A 22,117-nucleotide genomic window follows, 5' to 3' on the forward strand; every position below is an offset into this window, starting at 1 on the left:
CGGTGGCGCGGTGATTAGCACTGCTGTCTCACTGTGCCAGCGACCTGGGTTCAATTCCGGCCTCGGGTCACTGTCTGTGTGGAGTTTGCACATTCTCCCCGTGTCTGTGTGGGTGTCCTCCGGGTGCTCCGATTTCCTCCCCAGTCCAAAGATGTGCGGGTTAGGTTGATTGGCCATGCTAAATTGCCATTCAATGTCAGGCGGATTAGCAGGGTATATATGTGGGCTTGTGGGAATAGGGCCTGGGTGGGATTGTGGTTGGTGCAGACTTGATGGGCCGAATGGCCTCCTTCTGCATTGTCGGGATTCTATAAAGCACCCTATAATAGAAGTACGCATGTAAATGTTTAAAAATTTAATAGAATTTTGAGTATGAAAAATAAATTAGTCCAGGTGATTGCTGAAAGCACAGAAAGGTAGTGCAAATAAATGGACAAATTGAGATTTCCCATATCTTAAAATATGTTTCAACAGCCCACATTCAAAATTCTGTTTATCAGGATGGACTTGAAGCTAAAGACATATCACAAGTTCCATCGATGGACAAAGTTACTTTCTTTTGAGCCTTTTAGTGCTTTATTCCTAATCAAAAAAGGCAATTAAGTCGAATCAGAGTCCCCAGACGAGGGACAAACCAGATTCAAACTGACAAGACCAGATATACATCCCATTTTGTGCTTGATCAAACAAGATCCAAGCTGACAGGATGAGGCATTACACCCACTCCCAGGCTTGATCTGAGCTTCACCTTTGCCAAACGACCAAGATGACTTTGAAAAATTGCATCAGGTAAAGCCTCTGTTTAACCTCATTGGCTACCCTGATCGCTTGCTCTACCCTAGCACAGGCAAACCATGATCGCAGGCATCAGTACACCTGAAGTGCAATCGGCTAGCCACATCCGCTGTCTGATCATGGTTTCACCCCTGCCAGGTTACTTCGCGAATGAAGTTTTTGATTGGCATAAATTGTGGAGGTACAGAACCTCACTGCACTTTGACATCAATGTGGTGGCCTGTCTTGGTACTGGCAGCTCCTGTGAGTCATTGCTTCAGTCATCTTGTAGCAGGTACATTTTGAATGTGTCATTTCAATGCAATCTTCAAAGATAGCCTCCCTTATCTGATCGATAGATGGCTGACGGTAATTTCACTCAGCTACTCCAATGACATCACAGACATCGAGCCAGAAACTTCAAAGGTTTACAAATGTCAGCAGGACACATGGACTCGATTGCTGACGACTTTCGTGACCAGATGTCACTTGTTTGTAACAAACACTCCACAGCTTATTTGTTTGTTTGAAATAGCATCTATTCTGTACACATTTTTGCGGCAAAATGTGTTAAGTGTGGTATAAGTATTCTTGAGCATAAAGTCGAGTAACTGATCTGATCAGCTGGGTTTGACTTAAACCACATGGGGTTATATTGAGTGAATGATAGCATCATCTAAGCTTAGACCATCTGAACCTTGTACCTTTGATACGTATACTATTTTTCTCCTACAGCTTCAGTCACCATTTTTAAGTATCAGTGAAGCTCCACCGCTGTGACTGTCTGGGGTCCTCCCTCACGTAACCAGAACTGTTGTGTAACATCTTTGTTGAGATGTGGTCAGCCAGTGTTAATGAGAAATTGTACAATTTGTTTTACAAGATCCAAGACTCCTGTGAATCATTTCTCAGCATTAAGCAATGTATCTTTAACCCTGCTTCTCAATTTAATTCCATAGGAAAATCAGATAATTGCAGGTGAAAAATTCAATTCATCCCAAGTGATGCAACACATTTGGCCTGTGTTTACTTTCTGATATCGAACCTTCTTTGTACATTGTATTCTCAATATTTAATGGAAAAATGGCATGGTGCCACATAGGTAACTTTTACTGTGGTGATAAATATATTGATACAGGCAGATGGCAAGAGATGGGCTGAATAGCTGCTCTTTCTGTAATGTGATTCTGTGCTGTGCTAACAGACCATTCCTAAAGTCAGCCATCTGTAGCGTTTAGTTATGGTGACTGTAAGATGCCACACTCGGCTTCAACGCCCTGCACTGTGAAGGAAAAGATCCTGTTTGGGTTTCCAGCTTTTGATCACTACGCAGTAAAGCTGGTTGTAAAGTGTGCAGGTGGAAATGTGGCAGAGGGCAGGGTTGGGCTTCGCTGTGTTGTTTGACTAGCATCACGTAGCCATTATTTATTATTTATTGATTAGTGTCACTAAGTAGGCTTACATTAACACTGCAATGAAGTGAAAATCCCCTAGTCGGCACACTCTGGCATCTGTTCGGGTACACTGAGGAAGAATTTACTATGGCCAATCCATTAACCAGCATGTCTTTCAGATTGTGGGAGGAAACTGGAGCACCCAGAGGAAACCCACACAGACACGGGGAGAATGTGCAAACTCCGCACAGGCAGTGACCCAAGCTGGGAATCGAACCCCGTTTCCTAGCACTGTGAGGCAGCAGTGCTAACAACTGTGCCACTGCGCCGCCCTTAATATCTTGGTTCATGCAGGAGAAATTACCATCTGAGTATCCTACCAGAGGGTTGCTAGAATCATTAGAAATTGGAAAGGGAAAAGACATAGCGGTACTGTAAGTCATTGTGTTTACAAAAAAAAGTCAAAGCCATGCATATGTATCGACCTGTATCTCTACTGCTGAGATTGGCCACAATCCACACACCACTTTAACATGTAAAGGCTTTCCAGTTCGCCTAAATTTCTGGACATACTTATTCGATCACATGGCTGGCCAGGTGAGAATTTCCACTTTGGATTTTGTGTCCAGACTGTTACAATGAATGGGGTTTCTCCGGTTTGTTTAATTCATGCTCCTGGCCATAAGGCAGACTTCGTAGGAAGGTCTCAAGCAGGATGGGTGTACCTCGCACATGCAGAGAGAATGGGTTAGTGTGTCACAGAATTAACATTCAACATTTTCTTGAGCGAAGCACCGGAAGGATATATGGGATGCTTGCCATTTTCTGCTGATCATTTTGATAGATGGAACAGCACCAAATTAACAGTTACATTGTTCCGGCTAAAGCTAGAAAGTTGCATGTTGTAAATTTATACACGTAAACGTAAAATGAAATAAAGTAATGCATTATTTCTTTCTCAAACTCAAAGTTTGAGCACAGGCGTATTTCACTTGCTTTTTTTCAGTACCGTTTAACTGAATCTCAAGTACCTTGGGATGTTTTATTACTTCACGGGCACGACATGATTGTTGAATAAATGCAACCTAGGTACTCTTGCTCCATGGGATTCTGTCTCACAGCTGTGTTGTGAAACTAAATAAAGACAAATGAACCAATGATGTGATGAAAGACTGCAATATTTATCCCAGCTTGACGGGCCCTTGTGTACAGAGCTATCAAACGAGTCAGATTAAAGATCCTGATGGGAGATGTTTGTTTCCCTTGTTGAGAACTGATGCTCAGCCGGTGTATTACCCAGAAATTGCTATTGCTGACTTAGTGTTCACTGGGCTTGCTTTAATAGGGCAGCACGGTAGCACAGTGGTTAGCACTGTTGCTTCACAGCTCCAGGGACCTGGGTTCAATTCCCGGCTTGGGTCACTGTCTGTGTGGAGTTTGCACATTCTCCTCGTGTCTGCCTGGGTTTCCTCCGGGTGCTCCGGTTTCCTCCCACAGTCCAAAGATGTGCGGGTTAGGTTGATTAGCCATGCTAAAATTGCCCCTTAGTGTCCTGCGTGGGTTAGAGGGATTAGTGGGTAAAATATGTAGGGATATGGGGGTAGGGCCTGGGTGGGATTGTGGTCGGTGCAGACTCGATGGGCCGAATGGCCTCTTTCTGTACTGTAGGGTTTCTATGATTCTAATACGCTAAATGTTACTTTGGATAGGTAAGCTACTGGAAATAATGTCTACATCAGTAGACTTGCATTCTTTGACAGCCCTCTAACTGGAGCTTGGAAATAATAGTATCACCGTTCACAAGAATCTGTAATAATGTTAACACTAATTCAGAAGCTACCCGGGCATGCAAATTTTCATAGCCAGTAGAGAATTTCTTTTGCAATTTTAAGTTGCAAGGACTTCAGACAGCATTATATATATTCCTCTTTTCAGACCAAAAAGATTTGATCAGAAACAGACCATGGTTTAAATTTTAAAATCCCAGTGCCTAAGTCTGACTAGAATTTAAATAAAAGCCACGCAAGAAACAAATATTGATCCGCAGGAATAATAAATTCCTATCCCTCAGACCTGTTCCTTATAAAAATAAATAGGCAAAGATAATGGTTAACTGGCCAAGGGATATATTGAAAATAAAAGCAGGGTGATATCAGTTTTTGCATTTTGTTTTTCAGGATGTTTGATGTTGGTGGACAGAGATCAGAGAGAAAGAAGTGGATCCATTGCTTTGAGGGCGTCACTGCTATCATCTTCTGTGTAGCTCTTAGTGCGTATGACTTGGTCTTGGCAGAGGATGAGGAGATGGTGAGTAAAATACCATGGAATGTTGACAGTTCAGCAGGCTTACTTTTTTCCAATTAATAAATAAATACAGTATTAATATTGATATCTTACAAATTTGCAGCACCCAGTATTTATTGTGTGTGGGGAAGTTCAGGAAAATCTTCATCTACCAAGCAGGTTTCCAAATAGGCAAGTTTGAATCCACTGTAATGCTTGCATAGAAACATAGATTTATGGCACAGGAAGCCAATTGGTCGATTGTACCTAGGCTAGCCATATATATCTAGTCTAATACTGTCTCCCAGTTCTTAGTCTGTAGGTTATGGCACCTCAGTCATATTCAAATGTTCTTTAAATGTGATGAGGGTTTTTGCCTCTACCACTCTTTCAGGCAAAGCACATTTGTTTTGAATGCTTTTTTAGCTCTCCCTTGAATGCTTCCCATTGCTGACACTGATCTACTTTCAAGTAGCTGTTCCAGCTTTTACATTGCAGCTTAGTAAAATTGGCTTTTCCCCAATCTAAAACTTTTAGCCTGTGGTCATCTTTCCCCATGACTGCACTAAATCTAACTGAATAATGACCACGACCACAAAACGCTCTCCCACTGATCCCTTTCTTACCCAGATGCATTCTCTAAATCTAAGTTCAAACTGCCCCTTGTTGGACTTTCTGCATTCTCGCTTAAAAAAAAAGTTCTCCTGAATGCGTTTTTAAGATATCTGCACTTGCTCTATCTTTTACACTTAATGCTATTTAATTCTCTTTTTGTTTTTACACTTGTCAGCAATTTCCCTACATATAGAACAAAGAACAATACAGCACAGGAACAGGCCCTTCGGCCCTCCAAGCCTGCGCAGCTCATGTGCCCAACTAGACCATTCTTTTGTATCCCTCTATTCCCAGTCTGTTCATGTGGTTATCTAGATAAGTCTTAAACGATCCCAGCGTGTCCGCCTCAACCACCCTGCCCGGCAGTGCATTCCAGGCCCCCACCACCCTCTGTGTGAAATACGTCCTTCTGATATCCGTGTTAAACCTCCCCCCCCCCCCGCCCCCCCTCACCTTGAACTCGTGACCCCTTGTGTTCGTCACCTCCGACCTGGGAAAAAGCTTCCCACTGTTCACTCTATCTATGCCCTTCATAATTTTATACACCTCTATTAGGTCGCCCCTCATCCTCTGTCTTTCCAGGGAGAACAACCCCAGTTTACCCAATCTCTCCTCATAGCTAAGACCCTCCATACCAGGCAACATCCATATCTGCTCTTCCATCTCCCTCTGACTGTTTGGAGGTCTATATTATATTCCCAACAGTGTGATTGCCCTTTTTTTTGTTCCTCAGCTCAACTCGTATGGCTTCATTTGATGTTCTTTCTGGCATATCATCCCACCGAACAGAAATGTTTCTGGCTTTAACCATTTCTTAATTCTGCTCTCTATCCCCTCTAAACACTTTGTAACCAGCAGTGCTGGACTACCTTCCATTTCAGTAATAGCTATGATATATTTTCATATGTCTATCTGTGACCTCCATTTATTCACCAGAATATTGCCTTATTCACTAGTCAACTTGTATTGAAGTATGTACAAGTAATCTGTAAACCATCCCTGTGTCTATTTTTTAGCCCTTTTTCCATGACCTTCCATAATCATTAATTTTGTTTCTAATATGGCCTTCTAACTTTCCTTCTCTTCCTTCTGACCCTACATTCAGATTCCCATCTCCCTGCCAACCTAGTTTAAATTCACCCCACCAAGGTATTGGTCGCAGCCTCTTTGAGGTGCAAACTGTCTGGCTTCTGTGGTTCCAATGTCCCAGGAAGTCCAAGCCTTTCCTCCTGCACCATTTCCCTAGCCATGCATTCAGCTGCACTATCCTTATATTTTTGCCTTCACTAGCAGGTGGGACCAGGAGGAATATGGTGATTGCTATCCTTTGAGGTTCTACATTTACTTCCTTTCCTAGTTCCCTGAATTTTCCCGCAGGAGCTCATCCCTCTTTTCACTCATCTCATTGGTACCAATATGGACACTCGCACTTGTTCACTTGTCCCCCTCAAATGTTGTACAGCTGTTCAGTGAAATACATTACATGACACCAAATAGTTTATAGGAAAATAGCTTGGCAATCTCACTATAAGGTTAACATTGAGATTCACTTGATAAGCTTATCATAAAATTGGCATCCATTGTTGAATGGGATGTGGTGAATAGTGGGTGCAGATTAGAACATAGAACATTACAGCGCAGTACAGGCCCTTCGGCCCTCGATGTTGCGCCGACCAGTAGTACCAATCTAAAGCCCCTCTAAACTACACTATTCCAATATCATCCATATGTTTATCCAATAACCACTTGAACGCTCTCAATGTTGACGAGTCCACCACTGCTGCAGGCAGGGCATTCCACGCCCTTACTACTCTGAGTAAAGAACCTACCTCTAACATCTGTCCTATATCTCTCACCCCTCAATTTAAAGCTATGTCCCCTCGTGCTAGCCAACACCATCCGAGGAAAAAGGCTCTCACTATCCACCCTATCTAATCCTCTGATCATCTTGTATGCCTCTATTAAGTCACCTCTTAACCTTCTTCTCTCTAACGAAAACAACCTCAAGCCCCTCAGCCTTTCCTCATACGATTTTCCCACCATATCAGGCAACATCCTGGTAAATCTCCTCTGCACCCTTTCCAACACTTCCACATCGGCGACCAGAACTGTATGCAATACTCCAAATGCGGCCGCACCAGAGTTTTGTACAGTTGCAGCATGACCTCCTGGCTCCGAAACTCAATCCCTCTACCAATAAAAGCTAACACACCGTACGCCTTCTTAACAACCCTATCAACCTGGGTGCCAACTTTCAGGGATCTATGCACATGGACACCCAGATCGCTCTGTTCATCCACACTACCAAGTATCTTACCATTAGCCCAGTACTCTGTATTCCTGTTACTCCTTCCAAAGTGCGGCACGGCTACTCCTTCCAAAGGGTGGCACGGTAGCACAGTGGTTAGCACTGCTGCTTCACAGCTCCAGGGACCTGGGTTCGATTCCCGGCTTGGGTCTCTATCTGTGTGGAGTTTGCACATTCTCCTCGTGTCTGCGTGGGTTTCCTCCAGGTGCTCCGGTTTCCTCCCACAGTCCAAAGATGTGCGGGCTAGGTTGATTGGCCATGCTAAAATTGTCCTTAGTGTCCTGAGGTGCGTCGGTTAGAGGGATTAGTGGGTAAAATATATGGGGATAGGATATGGGTGGGATTGTGGTCGGTGCAGACTCGATGGGCCGAATGGTCTCTTTCTGTGCTGTAGGGTATCTATGATTTCATGGCTGAATCACCTCATACTTTTCTGCATTAAACTCCATTTGCCACCTCTCAGCCCAGCTCTGCAGCTTATCTATGTCCCTCTGTAACCTGCCACTTCCCTCCGCACTGTCTACAACTCCACCGACTTTAGTGTCATCCGCAAATTTACTAATCCATCCTTCCACGCCCTCATCCAAGTCATTAATAAAAATGATAAACAGCAGTGGCCCCAAAACAGATCCTTGCGGTACACCACTAGTAACTGAACTCCAGGATGAATATTTCCCATCAACCACCACCCTTTGTTTTCTTACAGCTAGCCAATTCCTGATCCAAACCACTAAATCACCCTCAATCCCATGTGTCTGTATTTTCTGTAAAAGCTTACCATGGGGAACCTTATCAAACGCTAGTCACTTATTAATATTACAAACCAGCTTATGGCACATCAAATTCATATACACCACATCAACCGCTTTACCCTCATCCACCTCTTTGGTCACCTTCTCAAAGAACTCAATAAGGTTTGTGAGGCACGACTTACCCTTCACAAAACCGTGCTGACTATCCCTAATCAAATTATTCCTTTCTAGGTGATTATAAATCCTATCTCTTATAATCCTTTCCAATACTTTGCCCACAACAGAAGTAAGGCTCACCGGTCTATAATTACCAGAGTTGTCCCTACTCCCCTTCTTGAACAAGGGGACAACATTTGCTATCCTCCAGTCTTCTGGCACTGTTTCTGTAGACAATGACGACACAAAGATCAAAGCCAAAGGCTCTGCAATCTCCTCTCTAGCCTCCCAGAGAATCCTAGGATAAATCCCATCCGGCCCAGGGGACTTATCTATTTTTACCCTTTCCAGAATTGCTAACACCTCCTCCTTATGAACATCAATCCCATCCAGTCCAACAGCCTGCATCTCAGTACTCCCCTCAACAACACTGTCCCTCTCCAGTGTGAATACCGACGAAAAATATTCATTTAGTGCCTCTCCTATCTCTTCAGACTCCACGCACAACTTCCCACTCCTGCCCTTGACTGGCCCTAATCTTACCCTAGTCATTCTTTTACTCCTGATTAAGTGTCAGGCCCACGCAGGAGGCTGGACGGGGCTGTGTGCTCAAGTCTCTTTCACAACATTTTAAAAATGGAGAGCTAGAGTTTCTGGTCAGGTCTCTTCCTAAGATGGAGAAGCTCAGGAAATTGTGTTTGTACTCAGAGGGCACAAGAAATTTCTGTAGAGAATGTAATCAAGTATTGAATATAAGAGCATTTTTTTTATCCCGACTCCACTTTTGTGTGGTACTATATCAATACCACAGATTCCCTTTACAGCATTTCAGGGGAACAATCTCTGAAGAATAGTATCATTACCACAAGTTATCCGGGTCCCAGATGCTGAAGTGCTTTGAAGGAAGCTAATATTGTATCTGCGTTCAAATCTCTTCTGAACTCACAGGAACACTTTCCCTGAAGAAGTCCAGATGAAGTAATGATATTTACAGAATGAAAACTGTTTTATTAATGCAGTTTGGGTTGTGGGTTGGTACATATTATGCAGAGCACATGGAAAATTGAATCCACACCAACTGTGAGTGCTTGAGATGGAAAATTTCAATTTTCCAGCATTAAGTATTCCTTCCCTTGAACACAAAAAGCAAGGTATCTGTCCCTAGCTGAGGTAATGACAGACACAGCTCTAGTCAGTCCCCCAAGGCTACTTCAGCTCTGCTAAGCACAATGCTATCACCTACCTTCATCCTCCTTCTCAGCTTGAGGTGTTTTGCAGACCAGTAGAAATAAAATTAAAGGATAAACTGGATACTAAGGGATCGAACATCTCTCAGACAACTGACTCTGAGAATATCACAGATCCAAACATGTTTAAGAATAATGTTGTTCCATTGGAAAGCGCTGTATAATTGCCCTGCCTGGTCTTTGTCTTGCTTATTGAATGTTGCACACTGCACCAGGTTGAAAGTGGGGAAGCAATCATGAAGCCTATCTCCTCTCTTCCAGAATCGCATGCACGAGAGCATGAAGCTGTTTGACAGTATTTGCAACAACAAGTGGTTCACAGACACTTCTATCATCCTCTTCCTCAACAAGAAGGACCTCTTTGAAGAGAAGATCACCAAGAGTCCCCTGACTATCTGCTTCCCTGAATACTCAGGTATGTACTCAAATACATCTTTAGTAAAATGAAATATTGGATATGTCCAACTGAGTTGATCAGCATTTGAAAGAGAAAGTTTGGTTAGCACACCACCATCAACCTGACGAAATCTGATCAGGCAGCGTACCTGAGATTTTATCTCCTCTTTGCCTTTCAGATGTTGATTGGTGTTAGCATTTCTAGCACTGTTTTTGTTTCAGATTTCTAATGTTCTGCATTCTTTTAATTTCTAAGTCTTCCTTTATTCTGACTGGGCACATTTGAAAAGCTATTGAGGCAGAGCAAAACTGATCTTGATATTATCCTGCTTCTGAAAGAAAATCTCCACTGTGCGCTTGTGGAGAAATTGTTACATAGAAGATAGGAGCAGGAGGAGGCCATTTGGCCCTTCAAGCCTGCTCCGCCATTCGTTACGATCATGGCTGATCATCCATCTCAATAGTCTAATCCTGCTTTTTCCCCATAACCTTTGATCCCATTCACCCCAAGTGCTCTATCCAACCGCCTCTTGAATACATTCAATGTTTTGGCATCAACTACTTCCTGTGGTAATGAATTCCACAGGCTCACCGCTCTTTGGGTGAAGAAATGTCTCCTCACCTCCGTCCTAAATGTCTACCTTGAATCCTCAGACTGTGACCCCTGGTTCTGTTCTTTATAAATATTTCCCCTTTTGTTGTATGCGGCACCCAGATGCCACCCTCTTTCCCCTTTTATTTGTTTGTTTCACAATCAAGCGCCAAAGTCTATAGTCGAGCACACATGGCATATAATCTAAAGAAATGATCAAAATGGAATAGAACCACTCCACAAATTCACAGAAAATGCTTTTACAAAGTATGCTCAAATGATTTTAGGATTAATTTTGTTTGAAGTGCTGAAATTCCCCTTTATATACAGGTCCTGCATTGAGTTCTGGCACCAGATCTTACGAATGATATGTTGACATTGATTGGAGAGGGTGCAGCGCAGATAGTGATATTGGAGATTAAAGAGTTAAATTATGAGGGCAGTTCTTTATTCTCTGGAATAAGGAGTAATCTAATGTAGGTGTATAAAATGGTTCAGGGATTTGATAGGGTAATTAGAAAGAAATGATTTCCTCAAGTGAGGAAGTCAAAGGGGGTCTTGGCTGTAAAGTTTAAGCTATACCATTCAAAGGTGATGTTGAGAAATACTCTTTGATGCAAAGGGGTTTGGAAATCTGGAATATTCTCCCTTAAAAAGCTGCTACGGATCAGTCAGTTGAACATTTCAAAACTATGATTGAGAGATTCTTGTTAGATAAGAGCATTTGGCTTTAAGGGTTCATAGGGTCATAGAACCCCTACAGTGCAGAAGGAGGCCATTTGGACCATCAAATCTGCATCGATTCTTGGCAGAATATCTTACCCAGGCCCATCCCGCCCTATCCCCGTAACTCCATTTACCATGGCTAATCCATTTAACCTACACATTTTGGGATGCTATGGGGCAATTTATCATGGTTAATCCACCTAACCTGCACATCTTTGAACTGTGGGAGGAAACCGGAGCACCAGGAAAAAACCCCGCGCAGACACGGGAAGAATGTGCAGACGCCACACAGACAGTCACCCTAGGCCAGAATTGAACCTGGGCCCCTGCTGCTGTGAGGCAGCAAGCGCTAACCACTATGCCACCGTGCCGCCCTATGGAACCAACGTGGATAGGTGGACTTCAGGTACAGATCAACCATGATCAAATATGTTCCCATGTCCCAACTCTCGTCTACACTTTCTTTTGCCAGCTGTAGTTGGTGTTTCAGATGGTACATCTAAACAATGTAGTTTATAATCTGATTACCATGAGTGGATGGCAGTCAACTCCAGGTGCACCAAGTATGAAGTCTTTGACTAAATTACTCCTGCTAGCACACGTGGCTGTGCATTGCTCGATTTGAAAGGCTCATATCTGTTCTTCACTTCTCCCTCAAGATAAGAATAGTCCCAGGCATTCATTGATCTCAAATTGCGACAGGCTGGCATCAGCCCAAATAAGGAAGTCATCTATGGAACACAAAGCTGTCGTGGGAGCTTGTCTTCCATGACTTTGAAATTGTTCGTTGTCTACTGTAGATGACCCCTGAAGTAAAGGGGAAGCATGGTGCAGGAGATAGGTTTTACTTGTCGGAAGCTAGCCAGCTGCAGCTTTGGCGTGACTGTGTGCTGAGACCGTCACTGGCATGCTGCAGTGAGACTTCTGGTGACTTTTGTTGACGTCTATGCAATTAATCACCAAAAACCACGTCAACATTTACAGAAACAAACTGGTCTCATTCTTCAGGGCAGCTGGATGTGCTGTTTGGGCCCAGGATGTATGTATGTGTGTGTATCCAAGTCTACTTTTAACAAAACAAATGTTTGGTTTCTGTCAACTCCGTGTACAAATGAGCATCTTCCTCAACAGCTCCTACGTAAGCCATGCTATTTGTGTTTTATACTTCCCTGTTTGGGAAGTGGTTGGGGGATCTAGTGTTTTTGTCTTTGATGTGCTCTGTTGCATTTTGAGTTGTGCTGCCACCCTTGTGTTGCTGCATGCCCCAAACTACTTGCTTCAGTGCAAGACTGATGGTGTAAAAGCTGCTTAAGACACTGCAGTTGTCTGAGAGATGTTCTATCCCTTAATATTCAGTTTACTCTTTATTTTTATTTCTACTGGTCTGCATACAACCTCAAGCTGAGAGGGAGGATGAAGGTCGGTGATAGCATTGCGCTTAGCAGAGCTGGAGTAGCCTGAGGACTGACTAGAGCTGTGTCTGTCATCCAGTAGCCCGAAGGCTGACTTAACATACTACTCAATCCCAGGCTCAAAAGCTAGCCAAGGCTGGTCTTTTAAAATCTGGCTTGAAGCTCTTGTTAGGAGTAAAGGAACAGGAGAAGGCCATTCAGACCCTCCAGCCTGTTTTGTCATTCAACCCGAGGTGCTCTACAGCAGCTAGTCAACGCTGCTTTGACAGCACCTTCCAAAGCTGTGACTTCCCAGCCCAGCAGAACAAGGGCAGCAGGCGCATGGGAATGCAGTCACCTGCAAGTTGTCCTCCAAGTCGCAAACCATCCTGACTTTGAAATATATAACTGTCCTTAGTTCTGTAACCCTTGCTACCTTGGCTAACAAAAAACTATCAATCAACTTTATGGATTTTCAGTTAACCCCCAGCCATAGAAACTTTTCAGGGGGAAGGTCCAAATTTGCACTACTCTTTTTCTTTAGATTACTCGGTAGAACTGCTGCCAAGGCTGGTTAAAGATGAGCTGGGACTGTTTCATCATCTGTCACCCCTTCATAAAAGCATCCAGCAACCATATGAGTGGTACAGCTTCTTTTCAAACAGCATGCACCTCCTACTGCACAAATGGCCCACAGCTGCTGTAGAATGCGCATATCGGTGGTGTCAGCATTTCCGCAGCATGCACTCTCATTTTCATTCCTGATCTGTTAATCATTGCGTACAATTTGCAATCGATACAACTTCTAACTTGGGCTGTTTTCAATCCTGGCACTTTAATTAAGTCCATGACTGTGGCTTCTGATTTCTGAATTTGCACAGAGTTGGTTAAATTGCAGTCAGTTATTTCTTTGTCCGCATCCTGTTTTAGAATGCCAGCAGTTATTGAAAACAAGCTTTCACTGATGTGAATCCCTGACCTGAATTACACTCAGAGCCGCCTTAAAATTCTGACAATTAATTGAACTGTTCTTAAGGTTGCAGTAAACAGAAGTTTCCTTTGTGGGCGAATGCATCACTCAGTGTGGTACTGCACTGCACAGATCAGAAAGATCCCCAAGTTCCTTGTCCAGCCCCTGCTTGATCATAAAACATAGAACATTACAGCGCAGTACAGGCCCTTCGGCCCTCGCTGTTGCGCCGACCAGTGAAACCAATCTAAAGCCCCTCTAATCTACACTATTCCAATATCATCCATATGCTTATCCAATAACCATTTGAATGCTCTCAATGTTGACGAGTCCACTACTGCTGCAGGCAGGGCATTCCACGCCCTTACCACTCTCTGAGTAAAGAACCTACCTCTAACATCTGTCCTATATCTCTCACCCCTCAATTTAAAGCTATGTCCCCTCATATTGGCCATCACCATCCGAGGAAAAAGGCTCTCACTATCCAGCCTATCTAATCCTCTGATCATCTGTATGCCTCTATTAATGATGTGGAGATGCCGGCGTTGGACTGGGGTAAACACAGTAAGAAGTTTAACAACACCAGGTTAAAGTCCAACAGGTTTATTTGGTAGCAAAAGCCACACAAGCTTTCGAGGCTCTGAGCCCCTTCTTCAGACCAGCTGCGAAACTCTGCCAAGCAGACGAGACAAAGGAACTACACCATCTACATGCACACCAAGAACAGGAAACTTGAGAAACTCGGCATCACCACCAGCAGCAACCAAGCCTCCCCCGGTACCACAGTAGAAAACAGTACCACTGCAGGGAAGTCCATTGTCAACTTGTCCGACTACACACTTCAACCAGATGAAATCGAAGTTCTCAGCCGAGGGCTTAATTTTTGCCCCACCACCAAAATAGACCCCATCAGTCTCGCAGCAGACACAGAGGAATTCATCAGGCGAATGAGGCTGAGGGAGTTCTTCCACAAACCCCAAGAGGCCAACAACGAACACAATGAGACAGCCAATGAACCGGAACAGCCGACAGAGAGATCCGCAGTGCATCCGAAGAGGAAAGAGTCGAATTGGACTCCTCCGGAAGGCCGCTGCCCTCGACTTGACATGTATGCCCAAGCCGTCAGGAGGTGCGTCAACACCAAATTCATCAGCCGCACTCACAAGACAGCCCCGAACATCACCCAAGCACAACGTAACGCCATCCACGCTCTCAAGACCAACCGCAACATTGTCATCAAACCAGCAGACAAAGGAGGGGCCATTGTCATACTGAACAGAACGGATTACTGCAAAGAAGTGTACCGACAACTCAACAACGAGGAACACTACAGACAGTTACCTGCAGATCCGACCAAAGAACACACCCGTCAACTCAACACTCTGATCAAGACCTTTGATCCGGACCTTCAGAACACCCTCCGTGCTCTCATCCCACGTACTCCCCGCGTTGGAGATCTCTATTGCCTCCCGAAGATACACAAGGCAAACACACCCGGCCGTCCCATCGTATCGGGCAATGGGACCCTGTGCGAGAACCTCTCCGGCTATGTCGAGGGCATCCTGAAACCCATTGTACAAAGAACCCCCAGCTTTTGTCGCGACACGACGGACTTCCTACAGAAACTCGGCACACATGGAGCAGTTGAACCAGGAGCGCTCCTCGTCACAATGGATGTCTCAGCACTCTACACCAGCATCCCCCATGACGATGGCATTGCTGCAACGGCCTCAGTGCTCAGCGCCAACAACTGCCAGTTTCCAGATGCAATTTTACATCTCATCCGCTTCATCCTGGACCACAATATCTTCACCTTCAACAACCAGTTCTTCATCCAGACACACGGAACAGCCATGGGGACCAAATTTGCACCTCAATATGCCAACATCTTCATGCACAGGTTCGAACAAGACTTCTTCACCGCACAGGACCTTCAACCGATGCTATACACTAGATACATCGATGACATTTTCTTCCTTTGGACTCATGGTGAACAATCACTGAAACAACTATATGATGACATCAACAAGTTCCATCCCACCATCAGGCTCACCATAGACTACTCTCCGGAATTGGTTGCATTCTTGGACACGCGCATCTCCATTAAGGACGGTCACCTCAGCACCTCACTGTACCGCAAGCCCACGGATAACCTCACGATGCTCCACTTCTCCAGCTTCCACCCTAAACACGTTAAAGAAGCCATCCCCTACGGACAAGCCCTCCGTATACACAGGATCTGCTCGGATGAGGAGGATCGCAACAGACACCTCCAGACGCTGAAAGATGCCCTCATAAGAACAGGATATGGCGCTAGACTCATTGATCAACAGTTCCAACGCGCCACAGCGAAAAACCGCACCGACCTCCTCAGAAGACAAACACGGGACACAGTGGACAGAGTACCCTTCGTTGTCCAGTATTTCCCCGGAGCGGAGAAGCTACGGCATCTGCTCCGGAGCCTTCAACATGTCATTGATGAAGACGAACATCTCGCCAAGGCCATCCCCACACCCCCACTTCTTGCCTTCAAACAACCGCACAACCTCAAACAGACCATTGTCCGCAGCAAACTACCCAGCCTTCAGGAGAACAGTGACCAAGACACCACACAACCCTGCCACAGCAACCTCTGCAAGACGTGCCGGATCATCGACACAGATGCCATCATCTCACGTGAGAGCACCATCCACCAGGTACACGGTACATACTCTTGCAACTCGGCCAACGTTGTCTACCTGATACGCTGCAAGAAAGGATGTCCCGAGGCATGGTACATTGGGGAAACTATGCAGACGCTGCGACAACGGATGAATGAACACCGCTCGACAATCACCAGGCAAGACTGTTCTCTTCCTGTTGGGGAGCACTTCAGCGGTCACGGGCATTCGGCCTCTGATATTCGGGTAAGCGTTCTCCAAGGCGGCCTTCGCGACACACGACAGCGCAGAGTCGCTGAGCAGAAACTGATAGCCAAGTTCCGCACACACAAGGACGGCCTCAACCGGGATATTGGGTTTATGTCACACTATTTGTAACTCCCACAGTTGCGTGGACCTGCAGAGTTTCACTGGCTGTCTTGTCTGGAGACAATACACATCTTTTTAGCCTGTCTTGATGCTCTCTCCACTCCCATTGTTTTGTTTCTTAAAGACTGGATTAGTTGTAAGTATTCGCATTCCAACCATTATTCATGTAAATTGAGTCTGTGTCTTTATAAGTTCTGTTTGTGAACAGAATTCCCACTCACCTGAAGAAGGGGCTCAGAGCCTCGAAAGCTTGTGTGGCTTTTGCTACCAAATAAACCTGTTGGACTTTAACCTGGTGTTGTTAAACTTCTTACTGTGCCTCTATTAAGTCACCTCTTAACCTTCTTCTCTCTAACGAAAACAACCTCAAGTCCCTCAGCCTTTCCTCATACGATCTTCCCACCATACCAGGCAACATCCTGGTAAATCTCCTCTGCACCCTTTCCAATGCTTCCACATCCTTCCTATAATGCGGCGACCAGAACTGTACGCAATACTCCAAGTGCGGCCGCACCAGAGTTTTGTACAGTTGCAGCATGACCTCCTGGCTCCGAAACTCAATCCCTCTACCAATAAAAGCTAACACACCGTATGCCTTCTTAACAACTCTATCAACCTGGGTGCCAACTTTCAGGGATCTATGCACATGACTAAACTGTATTGTAAATCCATCCACCTGCCTTCAGGCTCTATAACCTAATCTGGCAGCGATCTATTGATCTCCGAGTTCAAATTAGCATCATCATTTGCATGACAACTTATCTTATGAATGATCTGAGGCCTCATCAGAGGGACAACCATTCAAATCCTTTAATGTTAATCCGACGAGTCAAGGAGGAGGCTGGGTAGAAAAGGCATCTTGGCACTGCCCACCAAGCACTGAGCAGTGCCATAGTGGGGGCCTGAGGGGGGGACCATTGTGCACTCTACAGTTGTGATGAGTGGGGGGGGAAGGGGGTGCTGCTGGGTTTAGGCCATGGAAGGGGACACCACTGCCACTTTGCATAGCGTCGGGGGGAGGGGATTGCCGGTTTAGGCCATAGAAGCCAGCTGAAAGCAGCAGAGACAGATCTCTGCCTCTCTCAGAGCAGAGACCTGCACAAGCGCAATTGTGTCCTCTGCTGCGATCAGCCGGGTTTCTGGCAATTTAAGCCCAGCCCACTCCTCCGACAGGCGGAAAGCAGATTTCAGGATTTTGTTTATGTACTAAGTGCATAAGATTCGAGATTTGGATTCGCTGAAAAGAACGGATTTGAAACTCTGATATCTAATCTGAATTGGACGTAGGTGGCCGTGAGTTGCCTCGATATAAGGAAGTGTATGGTTGGCCTACAAATCTGTGAATGTCTCATTGTTTTCTTTTGTAACTTGTAATTGGGATCAGAGAAGAATTTCTTATCTTTTTAACTACCAGCTTGGTCTGGGCAGATATCTTTTGCCTCTGAGAAGAACGGATAGTTTTGGGTAGCGTGGAGAGTGTTTAAAATGAATGTTCAAATTATCGCAATTGTGTGGGACAGGCTGAATAGACAAGTGGGTCTTTCTCTGCCTGTCATACATTTGTAGTTCTGTACTTTGGAATTGCATTCCTTTGCGACTAGGTTGAGACTGCCAAACCTGATGTTGGCAGTAAAAAATGCTTCCATCCAATCATAATGAATAGGATTCAAGCCAGGGGCCAAGAGATGCGAATGTGATGTCTGACAATCCCAGCCAGTCCTCCACCAGAGTATTAATTTTCTAATTTACATTGTCACGTATAAAAATCTTAGCAATTGGTGTGTAAATGAGCATTTTCAACCTAGGATCAGTTCAGGTTATGTTTCCTGAGCTTAAGGTATTTAAGCAAACCCGCACTAGATGTCCAAACCTGTTTTTGTTGCCACGCAGCTTGGATCAGTGGTAGTACTCTTGTATTTTGCCAGAAGCTTGCAGATCCAACACCCACTTGAGGATTTGACAATGTAATATAGACCAATGTGTCAATAGCGTACTGAAGGATTGCTGTAACTATGTTTCAGCTGAACTGCTTACTCTACATTGAGATAAAAGCAAAATACTGCAGATGTTGGAATCTGAAACAAAAACAGGAAATGCTGGAAAATCCCTTTGTCCTATTACAGCACCACCCCCCCATAAATCTTTTCTGATTTTCTTTGCTCTCAGCTCTGACGAAACAGAAACGTGGAAGATAGGAGCAGGAGGAAGCCATTTGAGCCTGCTCCACCATTCATTACGACCATGGCTGATCATCCAACTCAATAGCCTAATCCTGCTTTTTCCCCATAACCTTTGATCCCATTTGCCCCAAGTGCTCTATCCAGCTGCCTCTTGAATACATTCAATGTTTTGGCATCAACTACTCCCTGTGGTAATGAATTCCACGGGCTCATCACTCTGTTTTCTCAGAATACAGCAGCTTTTATTTGGTGGTCATCAAACAGTTCCTGGTGTTGAAGCGGGTCTCTGAGAATAGAGAAGAGACCGTGATTACTATGCGTATGATCCAGTTAGAGCAGAGAGCTGAAGACGGGAAGGGCACAGGGTTGTGCCTTGGACTAGACCACCGCTGCTGTTTGTGTTTCCAAAGCCCGTCAGACAGTTTAAAGGGATTTGAGAAAGGAGTCTCCGGGGATTCTGTGCCATCAGGTTTGTCATGACCTGCGTGAGAGGAATCATAGATGTAAACCTTGTCGGTGTTGGTTGTGTCTGGGAACGTTAGATGCAATGCGACTGGTGGTGAATGTGAGTGCCTAAATGATTGAGTGGCAAGTGAAAGATCTTTTATAGTGGAGGTCAAGTTGGAAAGACTGTGAGATTGCAGTGTTCCCATATTTATGCATAAGTAATGAGGGTGCTTTTAACCACGTGAGGCCATTTGACGTTAAATTGATCTTTTTATTTGATATATCCTTCACATTCATGCTCAAATTACATGATTTGAGCTGGTTTGTTATAGTAAAAGTTTTAAAAAGTGAAATCTTGTCCATCAGTTTTCTTTATATTGACATCCCAGGAATCCCTTTCCTTTAAAGGATATACATCTCGACGGCGATCATAGCACCCATCAATTCACAGATGGATCAGTAATGATGCATCGACGGTTCAATTTCTGTAGGACTAAATTCAACCTACTTGGCTGACAGCAAAAACTTTTCACCTCCGGAAGCCAATGCTACCTCACCACCTGGCTACTTACTCAGACTGAACCTTCAAATACCTGCAATACAGAGGTTGCACGATCACTAGTTAAAGACTCAAATGCTTCAGCTAATCCCCCTACCACCAAAGATCTCATTGACATTCTCAACATCGGGGGCTTCATTGATGCTGAACTTGCTGACCAACACAGCTCCACTTTTCTCAAACAACCTCATCCAGAACTCTGCCACGCAACTTTATTACTGATGTAGTCCTCAACTCAGGTCCTTCTCTACTGACCTCCATTTTGTCTTCCTGATCTGCACATTGACTTCAACCCCCACCCCACTTCTTTCAACTAACTTCTTGGCCTCACTCCACTCTAGCTCTGTGTGCTCCTATTGCCCGGCAGTCAAGCTTTGCTCTCCTTCCCATCATCTACTGTGCACTCCTCTTTCCCAGCACCACCACACTCCATTCCATCATTAGTTACCATACGGCTGCCCTCTGAAATTCTCTTTCCAAAATCCTCCTTTAAAGGTTTTTATTGTATACCCGAATCTCTCTGCTTTTTTGGCGTACGTTGCTCCTCTTTAGATCGTGAGATGCTTGTTGTATGTAAGGCACTACATAGAGTCATAGAGGTTTACAGCATGGAAACAGGCCCTTCATCCCAACGTATCCATGCTGCCCCTTTTTTTAAACCCCTAAGCTCGTCTAATTGCCCGCGTTTGGCCCATATCCCTCCAAAATAAATTTGTGAATGATTGTGCAAGTGTACTTCATGTACATTGTTTGCATTAAAGGCAATCTAGGTAACTGTGATGTCCAAATTGTTTTTATGTGCATGATAATAGAACACAATATTCTGCTGGTATGCAATGACTATTACTGCAATAAAAATTGTAAGTCTGAGTAATCAACAGAGTAGTTTGTTTCCTGGGTCCATTGTATCATCTGTTTATAGTTTGCTTTTGCTGGATGATGTGAACAGTTTGCATTATAAAAAAGTTAATTTGTTCATTAAATAACACTGTAAACATCTTACAGTCACTTGGCAACTCGCCTCTTCTCAAAGGTTTTATAATAATGCAATGTATAACATAGTTGAGAAATGCTAATGTTTTTATGTTTAGCATTCTGCTGTTGCTGTACAGATTGCTGGCAGTTACTGTGCACTCTCAGCGGGTAAAGGGTAGCATTTCATATGTGTCTGGTGCTCGATGGTTAACGTATGATTCACTGTCGTATGTGTTGCACTGGTTGAAAGGGCTTGACTTACTCCCATCTGGCATTATTTAGCTTGCTTTAGTTGAACAGATTCTGAGGCCAGAACTTCACCTTTTGGCAGAGAATAAGTTTGTGTGTCAGTTCCTGCATTGACACCAAGGCCTTTATGCCAAGCGCAGTTGGCAGTGATCTGGATGATCACCACACGTTCCTGTTCGAACAGAAACTTGGTATATTTGTGTTTTTATGCCCTGTGCAGCACAGCCTTTCCTCCTGAGTGGTCTGCTTGAAAGATTAGTGGGAGCAAATTCAATAGTAACTTTCAAAGGGAGGTTGGATAAATATCAGAAATTGAATCCTTTTAGGACTTTGGAAAAGGAGAAGGGGGAATTGGGTCCAGAATAGCAATTTTAGGAGCTAGTACAGCCATGATGGGCTGAAGGGCCTCCAGTGCTGACTGGCTCTATGAACATTGTTCATTATAATTTGACCATTTGGGACAATATATGAAGATATCACAAGATGGACAATAAATAGTCTGAGACAATAGTCCAAAATGAACATTTTTTTAAAAACAATTGATATTTCATTTAAAATATTAAACATGCTGAAACTATTGCTTCTTGAACAGTTCTCAGTCTGACATTTGACTTTTTGTCAGACTGTTCTCAAATTACACATTCCATTAATTGGATGAACAAGAAAGATTTTGTTCATGTAGTTTTCTCTCCCAACCACTTGAGTACTCTGGTATGCTGAGGTGCACTCCTGTGGGCATATTTTCATTTTCTTTCTTGGGATGTGGACGCCGTTGTAAGGTCAGCTTTTGTTGCCCGTTCCTAATTGCCCATGAACTGAGTGGTTTGCGAGACCATCTCAGAGGGCAGTTGAGAGTCAACCACGTTACTGTGGGTCTGGAATCACATGTAGGCCAGACCAGGTAAGGATGTCAGATTTCCTTTGCTAAAGGACATTAGTGAACCAGATGGGTTTTTGCAACAATTGACAGCTTTATGGTCAGCATCACTGAGACTAACTTTATAGTTCAGATTTTTTTTGTTTATTAATTGAATTCAAATTCCACCATCTGCCGTGGTGAGGATTTGAACCCAT

General features: G+C 44.2%; 1 protein-coding gene across 2 annotated transcripts in view; it reads left to right on the top strand.

Annotated features, from left to right (window-relative positions):
* Positions 1-22,117, top strand: part of LOC144491691 (guanine nucleotide-binding protein G(i) subunit alpha-2) — a 238,866-nt gene that overhangs the window by 199,929 nt on the left and 16,820 nt on the right. For both annotated transcript variants that reach the window (XM_078209874.1, XM_078209875.1), the window contains exons 6-7: positions 4,346-4,475; positions 9,791-9,944. In XM_078209874.1, coding sequence (XP_078066000.1) covers positions 4,346-4,475; positions 9,791-9,944 — 284 coding nt within the window. The remainder of the gene's footprint in view (positions 1-4,345; positions 4,476-9,790; positions 9,945-22,117) is intronic.

Source organism: Mustelus asterias, chromosome 3 (assembly GCF_964213995.1).
Source record: "Mustelus asterias chromosome 3, sMusAst1.hap1.1, whole genome shotgun sequence".
NCBI classification, from domain to species: domain Eukaryota; kingdom Metazoa; phylum Chordata; class Chondrichthyes; order Carcharhiniformes; family Triakidae; genus Mustelus; species Mustelus asterias.